Consider the following 12169-nt stretch of genomic DNA (forward strand, 5'->3'; position numbering starts at 1 on the left):
TTGTAATATCACTTAGCAAAAAACAGGGAATAATCTGTTTCTATCCCAGAGTTACTTCAAAAACTGGCAACCTTTGATCTGTAGTGAATGCATTCATATTCTGGACTGGATTAACCACAAAGATTTTTCCTATTGCGTAAGCGGTCAGTTCACTGTTTACCTCAGCTGTCAGTGCCATGTGAGAATCATCCACCTTTATTTACTCTAGAAGAGGCTTTAAAACTTTGTCAAAGGAGATTTTGAATCTGTGAAGCTCACTTGTGACCAATGACAGCAATTTTGAGGTGAGTTGTTAAGTAACAGCTGTTGTTTTTGGTGCTGTTAGCCAGGGTTAGTGAAACTGTCTTTCTAGATATTTCTAGACAAAGGATTTTATTTATTGGAAATTATTATTCTTATACTCTTAGTATTCTCATAACCTTTTTATTATTGTAAAATTTTGCCAAATGCTTGTATTTTTTCACAGTAACCCCCCCCCCAAAAATCTGAACAATAAAACAAATTGGTGGTTGGCAGGCTACCAGATGACCTTTGACACAGCTGAATCCAAGATGACTAAGAGGAACTTTGCACACAGTAGAATTTGCCCTTATTTAAACCCTTTCTACTTTTGTGTTTTGTTAGTACTGTGCTACCTGTGGAAGGGTCACTAACAAAATATGTTCTGAAGACTGAACCCAGCCTCTTGGTTTGGACTTGTTTCCTAGAGAGGCTTGATTGTGCTCAGTTAAGAGTTCAGGACCTCTGCTACCTTCAATAGCTGCTAAGTTGCAAGTCAATGCTAAATGCATTCTCATTTTCCTCACTGTGGCTTGAGTCAGACTGAGTGAATTAAACACTTCCCATTTTTGGACTGCGACACTAATCGGAGCTGTTTGTGTGTCCTTCACAATAAAGCACTGAAATCAACATTATTCTCATGTCTAACTTGATGCCAATTAGAGGATATTATATGAAGTCAGTTTAGTGAAATAATGCAAAAACAAAACACATGGAGTTTTTTTAAATTTTTTAAATCAAATCCTGTTGTATAACTTCAGTACTGCGCACTAGCAGCACTTCTCAGATATGCACTATAATTTGATGGCCAGGGTGACTCCATCTCCCACTGTCAGCATGTTCAGATTAATTCGGGCATCTCTGTACAGCTTCCTGTTCAGCTTGTCAATGGCCACAGTGTCGGCGTCATCTGGGGACGGATTCAGCACCTTCCCACCCCACAGCACCTGCAGCACCAGACACATTTTTATAGAGGTTTTGCCGCTTGAACTGGCACGGTGCAAGAATTTGTGTGTTTCGTGCTTATTTTGGTTGTAGCGCTTACATTGTCGATAGCAATGACACCTCCTTTTCTCAACAGCTGCAGAGACTTCTCGTAGTAGTTGTCATAGTTAACTTTGTCAGCATCGATGAAGATGAAGTCAAATGTTTCTGCTTGGCCAGAAGACAGGAGATCATCTGAAAGAAACAATGAAACCGAGGGGTAAAATGTCCATCTCAGGGTATTGTAGCTGTCACACAGCTGGTGTACTACAAAGCAACTTTGACACAGCTTGGCTTAATTTGCATCAACTGCAAACCCTCAGCAGAGATAGTGGCTAACACAGTGGTGATTATCGTCTCTCTTTGTTAACCCAGGCTTTCTGCTTCAGGCTCTGTGCACGCTCACATAAAAGGATAGATGGATCAACCAAGTGCCATTTACTTCAGTCAGATACCTTATCAGAAGAATGTGTGATAGAAAGGTCTATGAAACAATATATATAATACCAAGAGCCAACATTGGTGCTGCTCATCATTAATGGTGAATTCATATGCAACCACTCTGTGTGCCTTCAGTGCTGGATTTTATTTCAAATTTGACAGCTGCACACGAGCTTTGAAGGCTTTATTACTTCATCATAATTAAAAAGAAAATGTTTTGTTTTTTTTTAATTTAACTTACAACAGTAAAAAGCTCAAATTTGGCAATTTTCTATTAAGACGCATATTTAGAGAAATTGCAGGTCATCAGCCTGGAAATGATTGTTCAGTGGATGTGGAATGACCCTTACATGACTTATTTCTAAGTAGGCTCACCGGATCTACCACCTCCCAAATCCCACTTTAACATCTGAATGTAAGACTATAAAGTACTGCTTTACTTGCAATGTTACTTAAATAGTTATTTAGTATTTATTAAATCATACATGGTGAAAGATTCCAGAAAGTTATTTTAACGATCCATGCTACCCTGGTACCAAACTCTCTGACTCAAACCTCCGTTAAACTGCATCTGCAACAGGTATTATCTTTTTCAACAAGTTGAACTTGTCAAAAACCTTTACCCCAGCTGAAGTACTAACAGAGCAACACCCCCAGAGTAATTAAATCAGTTGTTGGACGCAGATTACCACAAACTGCTCTGTCCTACTAAAGGAAATTGAATGCATCCTCAGACCTTTGGGAAAGACATTTTTGAACATTTTTATCAGTAAAATGCAAATCTCCAGTTAAATGTATGAGAGCAAATAAAGAGAAACATTACCATACCTAAAGTTTTCAGTGCTGGCTGAATGCGCAGATCAATTTTTTTCTCGACTCCAGCCTGTTAATGGAAAGAAACAATGTTTTAAAGAGTAAAAGAAGTGAAGGGTGTGTCACAAAATATCAGGAAGCCTGTTGCTGATACATTTATCTGCATGATTATTCAGTTACCTTTCAGAGTCCGTTACATAGATGTATTGTGTAACACTTGTTCTTACCTAGATTATTATGTTTAAAGCGCTATATAAGAATCAGACCATTTAAGCTCTTCAGGTTCTGTTGACACAAATCACTGCTAAGAGATTTGTCTTTCGACAAATATTTTCTTGCTTGATTTTAGATTTCATAATTACACTGCCATAGTCAACTTATCATAGACGAATCATCTGAATATTTCTTATATATCAGTCATTTAAAAAATAAAAACCTGCTAAATCATTTTTGTTTAATAAAGTGATATCTTTATGTGATATCTATAATCAGTTACAGTAGTTACTGATTATAGTTACTTTTCTTTTACTCAACTATGTGCAAAGATGTCAGACAGAGCTGTATACTTCCCCTGTGATGACTGATCATCCTCTGCACTGTTCGGTACTTTGTTATAAGCATTATTACATTTAATAAAACAATAAAACACAGATTTGAAGCATACCTCTTTCCAGAAGGGTTTACCAATGTTGGTGTACTCTTCACTGATATCGCATGCTATCACAACTCCATCTTCAGGCAAGGCCAGTGCCATGTTCAGTGTGTTGTAACCTGTATAAACTCCTATAGACGCAAGAAGAAATCATCATTGTGCATGACAACAGAAAGGGGGTGTGATATACTGCATACTTTAATACAGTTTTCTCTATTTTTTTTAGCCAATTTGCTATAGAAATTGATTTCCTGACCACATCTGCACATTCCTAGGATTCTAGCTTTTTACATGTGTGGATATGCAGGACGGGAGCACCTCACTGATGAAATGAAATGAAAGAATTTTAAGAGTAAGGATGTGTCTTTGTCTTCAAAATAATTTAAAGTAAAATATTTTTTTTATTTTAAGGAGCAACAAATACAGTCAAACTTGTGCTTTCTCATGCTTAAAATTATTAAACAGATAAGTCAATAGCCTATTAAGCCACAAACATCCCTAAAAAGACATCTATATAGTACTGATCCATCAAAAAAATATATCTATACTGTATGTGTGTGTGTGTATATGTGTGTATATATAAAAAAAACCAAAAAAAAACCACCCAGCACGCCCCTGCGGGCGGTTTATCCTTCAAGCTCGGGTCCTCTACCAGAGGCCTGGGAGCTTGAGGGTCCTGCGCAGTATCTTAGCTGTTCCCAGGACTGCGCTCTTCTGGACAGAGATCTCCGATGTTATTCCCGGGATCTGCTGGAGCCACTCGCCTAGCTTTGGGAGTCACCGCACCTAGTGCTCCGATTACCACGGGGACCACCGTTACCTTCACCCTCCACATCCTCTCGAGCTCTTCTCTGAGCCCTTGGTATTTCTCCAGCTTCTCGTGTTCCTTCTTCCTGTTATTGCTGTCATTCGGAACCGCTACATCGATCACTACGGCCGTCTTCTTCTGTTTGTCTACCACCACTATGTCCGGTTGGTTAGCCACCACCATTTTGTCCGTCTGTATCTGGGAGTCCCACAGGATCTTAGCTCGGTCATTCTCCACCACCCTTGGGGGCATCTCCCATTTTGACCTCGGGACTTCCAGGTTATACTCAGCACAGATGTTCCTGTACACTATGCCGGCCACTTGGTTATGGCGTTCCATGTATGCCTTACCTGCTAGCATCTTGCACCCTGCTGTTATGTGCTGGATTGTCTCTGGGGCATCTTTACACAGCCTGCACCTGGGGTCTTGCCTGGTGTGATAGACCCCAGCCTCTATGGATCTTGTACTCAGAGCTTGTTCTTGTGCTGCCATGATTAGTGCCTCTGTGCTGTCTTTCAGTCCAGCTTTGTCCAGCCACTGGTAGGATTTCTGGATATCAGCCACCTCCTCTATCTGCTGGTGGTACATACCGTGCAGGGGCCTGTCCTTCCATGATGGTTACTCGTCTCCCTCCTCTTTCTTGGGTTTCTGCTGCCTGAGGTATTCACTGAGCACTCGGTCAGTTGGGGCCATCTTCCCAATGTATTCTTGGATGTTCGTTGTCTCATCCTGGACTGTGGTGCTGACACTCACCAGTCCCCGGCCCCCTTCCTTCCGCTTAGCGTACAGCCTCAGGGTGCTGGACTTGGGGTGAAACCCTCCATGCATGGTAAGGAGCTTTCTTGTCTTTATGTCAGTGGCTTCTATCTCCTCCTTTGGCCAGCCTATTACCCCAGCAGGGTACCTGATCACGGGCAGGGCGTAGGTGTTGATGGCCCGGATCTTGTTCTTACCATTCAGCTGACTCCTCAGGACTTGCCTGACCCTCTGCAGGTACTTGGTGGTTGCAGCCTTTCTAGCGGCCTCTTCATGGTTCCCATTTGCCTGCGGGATCCCCAGGTACTTGTAACTGTCCTCTATGTCTGCAATGTTGCCTTCTGGTAGTTCAATCCCCTCAGTTCTGACTACCTTCCCTCTCTTTGTTACCATCCGACTACACTTCTCCAGTCCGAACGACATTCCAATGTCATTGCTGTATAGCCTGGTAGTGTGGATCAGTGAATCGATGTCTCGTTCACTCTTGGCATACAGCTTGATGTCATCCATGTACAGGATATATATATATATATATTAGGGGTGCAACGATACTCCTATCGATATTGAACCGTTCGATACAGTGCTTTCGGTTCAGTACGCATATGTATCGAACAATACAAAATTTTTAATTTATTTTATCAACTTTTCTTCTGACGATGCTGTCTGTGTTGAGAGCTCAGTGGATCTGCGTTCGACTAGTCCGCCTAAGCTGCACTGTCAAGCGCAGATCCACTGAGCGCAGCGCAAGCTAGCAAGACAGAAGCTAAGCTCGTTGCAACATGGCAAATTGAACCTCCCCCACCCTCATTCAGATCTGGCCTTTGGAACTATTTTGGTCTTCATGTGGAGTATGACCCTGAAGATAAGCGCATCATGGACAAAAGTAAAACAGTATGTCGGATGTGCCAAGCAAAGCTCAATTACATGGGTGGGAATGCATTTATCGAGACTTTCAACCCCAGTAAGGCCAATTATTGATCTTCGGATCCACATTATGTCAGCAGCCATTCTCCACCTATGTTAAAAACAAACAGCGCTCACACCTCACAGAAGAGTGTGTGTGTGTGTGTGTGTGAGAACAGGAACAGATTAGTGATCGATTTAAATCTCGCTGTAACTGGAAAGCATCTCAAACTGCATGTCACATTGCTACTGAAGTTTGCATGCGTTTGGTGGTGATGGAGAAAGTAAAATATTTTTATCCTTGATTCTAATCTGCTGCCAACTGCAACTACTAAAGCACATATTAGAAAATGGATTCAATCATTAAAATCGAGTTTACTTTGGTCCTAAAGAACTAAAGCAGCTTCCACAGCTCCTTGATTGATTGATTGCTAAACATGCCAAAAAAAAGGTTCAGTCCACTTTGAAGACTTGCCTGCTCTATGTCCTGCTCTCTATGCAATTTCCTGTGCACTCCAAGTAGCCAGTGTTTTGTGTTCATATTGTGCAATGTTACTGTGTTTGAACAGGTGAAAAAAAGGGAAAGCTTAGTCATAAAAGCTGCGCATGTTTTTATCAGTTTGGATGTTCGTGTGATGTCAAATTCGTCACCCTTACCAATCTCTATCGCTTTCTTAGCTTTTATTAGTTTGGCCAAATTGGCCAACAACTGTGACTCTTCAGAGGCAACCATCATCCCGTTCCAGGAGTCTTCCATTGTTCTCTGAAAGCAAGCGGAGCGGAAGCCAGTTACATAAAATTTCATAATGCCATATGAAACCTGATTAGATTTATTACAATAGATTTGCCAGAGCACAAGCGGCAAGACCTCCTTACCAATTTGAGTTTTTTCAGCACCGGATGCTCCCTCACGGAGTGATTGACAACATACTGTAACAGTGGATTTTCTTTCCCCCCGCAGTGACTTTTGGAGATGCTCATTCTGGAAGATTTCTTTCTTCCTGAGGGCACAAACAAACCATAAAAAAGACATAAGGATCTTAAGAGCACAATGATGTCAGAGGACTCCTAGCCAGCTTAAATATATTTCAGGAAACCTAAGATCTAGTTAATAAGTAGAAGTTATTTGATTAAGTTCAAACCCAAACGATTTCAACAGGGAAATTAAATTATTGCAGCAGCAGCAAAGACAAAAAATTAATATTGAATACTGTAAGATAAGATAACCTGACATCTTTTGTTAAATATAATTTGGTAGACATAGAACATATCCATGTGGCATCTGTAAATTTGTATAAATATGGGGCCTAATTTACTGTAAAATGGCATTTAATCAGCTGTAAAAATATGACTTAAGGAGGAAGGAGAAGGAGTTTTTCTAACATTTCTACACTCATAAACTTTTATAATTTAAACTGAGCAAACTGTATGGGATGATTCTAAGACTGAAGTCGAGAATAAATCATTTATTACATTACAAACAATTATTATTTGCACGTGAACCATGCAATTTGTATTGTAAATGTCACTTCAGAAGCTGTTGGGGTTTTTTTGTAAGTCTATCAAGCTCAACAGTAGCTAGAAAGTGAAGCAAATATATGATTAGAAGAGGAATTTGTACTGCAAAGCCTTACACTAGGTGTTCACTCAGTCTTATACAAACTTTATGCATTACATAATAGAATCTGAATCTAAAAATAAGATTGATGTGATCATGGAGGCTGTGGTTTTTTTTTTTTTCAGATTAAGCTTCTCATAAGTTCATTAGTGCACCAACATATTCTTCATCTCGTGTTGTACCAAGGTAATTCACACAATTTACAACTTAACTAAAAGCCAGATCACTGGAAACCGCATATTTATTTCAATAGACCCCAAATCAGCATCGAAGCTCTTACCTCTTAGATAAACGGCATAAACACAAACTCGAAGTGTTTACAGCGACAAAACATGAAGTGGAATATTTTTTTGTTTAATTGTCTGTATTAACAGGAAGAAAAAAAATACGATAAACAGATCCTGAGATATGATTTTTTTGAAAATTTCCCCGTTCAAAACAACGCAACAAATACAGGCGAAGCCTAAACATAACTTCCAATAATAAAACCACTATAACCCTGAAGCTTTTAACTTGCGGTAATAAATAAATACAATTAAAAAAAATACCATAGAAGTCTGAGTCACACACAATTCTCCTGTATTCCACTCATTAATAATAAACATAAAAAAACAAACACAATGGTTCGGCTTTAAGTCACCTTGCGCACACCTTGTTACAGACAGGCTTTCTTGCTTTAGCGACGACGTCACGTCATAAGGATTACTTTTTGTAGCATTGTCCGCCTTTGAACTTACCGATAAAATAGCCGGCAACAAAAACAACACCAAGCGTGACGGAGCCCACCAGCGCTTCTTTAGAAACGATACGAAATGACATTTCTTTCACAAATTCAGCGCTGTTTGAGCTCTTCCGGGTTTCCTCGCCACTGTACCGTAATACTACGCGTAAAGGCGCCGCTCCGGGGTGGGTGAAAGGCGATTACAATTCTACAAGTCTGCGTCTCAGAGGCGGAGCCAGACATTTGAAACACCCGGGGCTTAGCCCTAAAGGGTAGTATGCATGTGGGATTTTTTATTTTATTTTATTTTATTTTTTTTTGGGGGGGGGGGGGGGGGGTGTTTAGAAATGACTGAAAAATTAATTGGCTCTGTTTTGAGTTAGGGAAAAATAAATATCACATATGCAGGACACCTTAAACTAGTTTTTTAATTAAGCAGCGAGGCAGAACAAAGTCAGGGCTGTATCAAGACACGAGGACTAATCCCCAATTCAACCAGACCCAGAACTGATCCGGAATTAAAACAGGACTACAACAGTTCAAAATCAGGACTACTGAGGACTTAACCAAGACAGAACCAGAATCAGAACTAGATGATAGCAGCACTAAAAATCATCATAGACCTGCACTACACTTATTTTTTAATTCTACCAAAGTACAATATTTAGATTGAGAAAAGTTTATATAATTATTTAGCCTTGTTGTGCAAACAAGCTGCAAAACTTAATAAATGTAGAATTTGAAAAGTAACAAACCTAAAAAGAAACACGAGATACATGAGGACCTATGATACGGTGATACTTTTGGTAAACAACCATTTGACTAACATGTGTGTCTCACCTGCTCTTGTTCATCTGTTCTGTCCTCATTCTCCATCTCCCTCTCTGTTCCTCTCTCTCTCTTTGTGCTGACAATCATCAAATATACAGTTGAAACCAGATATTTACTCTTCAGATAAAAACACTTTTTTAATTGTAACATCAAATCAGACTAAAAGTTTATTTTTTTTAGATTGATAAATATAAAAAAACATATTTGTTAACTTTAAGAGTAAAGAGAGAAACTGTCTGTATTTCTTAATTGTAAATGGCACCAAATTGTATTCAAACTGAGCCACACTTATGGAGCTCCACAGTTCTGTTCCTGGTGTTTGTTTTGGTTGACATTAGAGCAGGGCGATATGGCCAAAAATATTTATCACGATATATATTTGAAAATTTGCGATAACGATATAACCGACGATATAATTGATGCGAGACAAAATACAACTCCACAACATTACTAGCACAAAAAGACAAACTTCCATTTATTTTCACTTAAACAAGAAGCTGGTTTTTATGTACATTAAAGCTTTATAAAAATGTAACAGTGCAAATGCAAATTCCTTGCTGAAAGTTTAACCAAAAGGCATTTCCAGTAGAAATGGGCTGACATATCCTGAGCATAACCATGTATAATATCCACTGAAGTTAAAAAGAGGTGCTTTGCAACATTAAACTGCAGTGTGCAGTACGCATTTTTCGGACCATAAGGTGCACGGGATTATAAGGCACATTAAGCGAAACAAAGCAGTCAGATAAATCAAACTTTATTAAACTCATTCTTCTTGCTTCCTCCACTTCTGTACCATTGATTCATTAATGTTGAATTCTCTGGCAGCTGCTCTATTCCCATGTTGTTGCAGTATATTAATGACTAACCTCGTATTGTGGATGGATTATCTCAGTTGTTCTCCTGACTGAAGTTTGGTCCGTTTACAGCATCCTGCCATGCGATTGCATTTGTTTCTAACCATGAAGAACCTTCACGTTAACTTTTATAAGTGGAAAAGTGTTAGTGTTCGTCCTCCAGCTTCACTGTTTATGTTATGCTAACATAGCTGTGTCGCTAGCGATCACGTAGCACATCATTATATACCAGCTAGCCCAACTTCAGTAACCCTACAAACGTCACTGCTGTTTAGTTTCCTGTCTTCATTTATGTTGGAAGTGATAGCAGAGCTGTACGTTTGATTTTTTTCAGAAATCTCTCAGTCAGAACATGCTATATCATGCTTAGGTAACTAGCGAAACTAGTGAGCTAACTTCCGCTAGCTTCCTGCTAACTTCTAACTCCGTTAAATGTAATAACTTTTGTTTTCATGGATGCCTGGAAGTTAAACTTTATAGTTACACCTGGTAAAGCAGCAATGCTGATCGTTTTATTAAAGATGAAAGAATTTAGACAGTTTTTAACTCTAAGTGATGCTGCAGTGTTGTTTGACCTGAAGTATACGGAGTTTAGGACCCAGATTACTCCCAGATTTAAGAGCATCTTAGTCCGACAAATACGACAATAACAACGGCCGCTTGCATGTTCTGCAAAAAAATGTGCTTTGTTGTGTATCTGACGGACAAACACCAAACCAGTTCCACATCACTGAAGTTGCACCATTTTTACAAACCAATTCTGGTTCATCTGTTTCACTCAACAATCGGCCATGTGCGTATGAAAACAAAGGCACTGCGCATGTGCGTTTTACTCCCATTCTATCGCGATATTTCATTTTCCTATCGTTGCCTAACATTATACCGGTATTACCGTGAACGGTATAATATGGCCCAGCCCTAGTTGACATCTCTTGATGTTCCCATGTCACAGAAACAGGCTCTGTGTTTTGCCTTATATGCATCCACAGCTGTGCCACCAATTTACTCACATGGACTCTACGAACCAATCAGAAGCTTCTTCAGCTCAGAATGGAATCGTCTGGAGTTTCTTATTAATTAACAATAAACTTAGTGTACATGTACTCCTAAATTTGATGAAAGTGATGATAAATAGAAGCTCTGTCTCTCTTTATTCTGACATTTAACTAATTCAAAAGATATTTCAATATTTATCCAAAACAAAACAAGTTTACTCTAAATGACGTTGTACAGTAAAAAAATGTTCTTGTGTTTTCCATAAAGTGTAAATATCTGGTTTCAGCTGTGAATACACACATGTAAGCTGAGACTCTCCAAAGAAACAGCATTGTTGTTGTTCGGCTTTTCATTTCGCCATTTGTTGATTCACTTGAAGAGCAATAACGTAATATTGGTCAAGTGATCAGTTTGATATCAATCTTTCGTGATGCACCGTCATATTTACATTATTTGTACGGTACGAATGATTTGCTTTGGTACCTGGTCAAACTTAAGCTCTCCTTAGTATGGCTGGCTCCGTCTCTCCAACCTCCAACAGCGCACTCACAGGCGGCAGCTGCCCCGCCCCCTCGCTCAGTCGCTTAGTGCCTGAGCTCGGATCATACCAATATCAGGGGGGATTCACGCACAGTCGTAAATTCCCACAGTGTGCACTATGTGCTTCGACTATTGTGTGTACTTTTTGTTTTATACAGTTGTCAGCCAGACATCTAACTATGAAAAAATTACACCCCAAAATACCCCGGGCTTCTGACAAAACAACCCGGGCTTAAGCCCAGTAAGCCACCCCCACGCTCCGCCACTGCTGCGTCTCCTACTGTTTTGTGTTCTGCTTGGCACAAAACACCACGATTAAAATGTAAAATCAAAACAAACAAGAGAGGCAATTCAGAAAGAAAGGGTCACAAGAAGGGAATGTGTGTTTTGATAAACATAATAATTACAGTGGCGGAATCATTTTAACTAAAGGGAAAAACATGTTGCATACCCACTCAGGGTTTTAAATAAACTGTATACTGTAGCTGCAATCGACTACACGAAAACGAGAACTCACCGCAAAGTAGAGACGGGTCTGGTGTGGTTGGTCTGGAGGCGCGACAGAAACGCGAATAACTCAATTCCTGCTTAACCAACCTTAAAAATATGGCCATTCATGTATTCATAGTGGCGATCATGTGACCTGCTTCAGCTCTCCTGATAGGACTGTAAAACAGAAACCTAACGGCAGAAAGAAAATGGATCGCTATGATTTAAAGATGCGAGGAGACAAATATCAGAAAGTGTAACTGTAATCCTAATAAAACACGCACATTCGCAGATTAAATAAATTTTAAACAGATTAATGTGTATTTCTAATGATCAACAAGTACCTGAACTAGAAGTACGTTTCATGCAGAAAGTTAAAAGTTTTCATTTCTATAGTTCTGCACTATAAAACGTCATTGTAAGTATACTTTTTGTTACTTTTGTTACTAATTTTATGATGTTATATATTTCATGTTTCTTC

The 12169-nt window shown here is 39.5% G+C and overlaps 1 protein-coding gene across 4 annotated transcripts; it reads right to left on the reverse strand.

Annotated features, from left to right (window-relative positions):
• Window positions 1–438: 438 nt before the first annotated feature.
• LOC146626814 (catechol O-methyltransferase domain-containing protein 1-like) lies at window positions 439–11820 on the reverse strand. 4 transcript variants are annotated; one of them, XM_085361461.1, is made up of 7 exons: window positions 11717–11820; window positions 6513–6637; window positions 6294–6399; window positions 3182–3300; window positions 2533–2587; window positions 1325–1458; window positions 439–1226 (listed from the first exon to the last, which is right to left on the reverse strand). In XM_085361461.1, the coding sequence occupies exons 1-7, from the start codon at window positions 11811–11813 to the stop codon at window positions 1074–1076; spliced, it is 789 nt and encodes a 262-aa protein (XP_085217587.1). In that variant the 5' UTR covers window positions 11814–11820; the 3' UTR covers window positions 439–1073. The 4 variants fall into 4 exon arrangements, with proteins under 4 accessions (XP_085217587.1, XP_085217589.1, XP_085217588.1 ...); XM_085361463.1 differs by lacking the exon at window positions 11717–11820 and adding an exon at window positions 11143–11217; XM_085361462.1 differs by lacking the exon at window positions 11717–11820 and adding an exon at window positions 7992–8117.
• Window positions 11821–12169: the final 349 nt, after the last annotated feature.

Source organism: Diplotaxodon limnothrissa, linkage group LG8 (assembly GCF_057381915.1).
Source record: "Diplotaxodon limnothrissa isolate DT_005_m linkage group LG8, D_limnothrissa_male_GT1.1, whole genome shotgun sequence".
NCBI lineage: Eukaryota > Metazoa > Chordata > Actinopteri > Cichliformes > Cichlidae > Diplotaxodon > Diplotaxodon limnothrissa.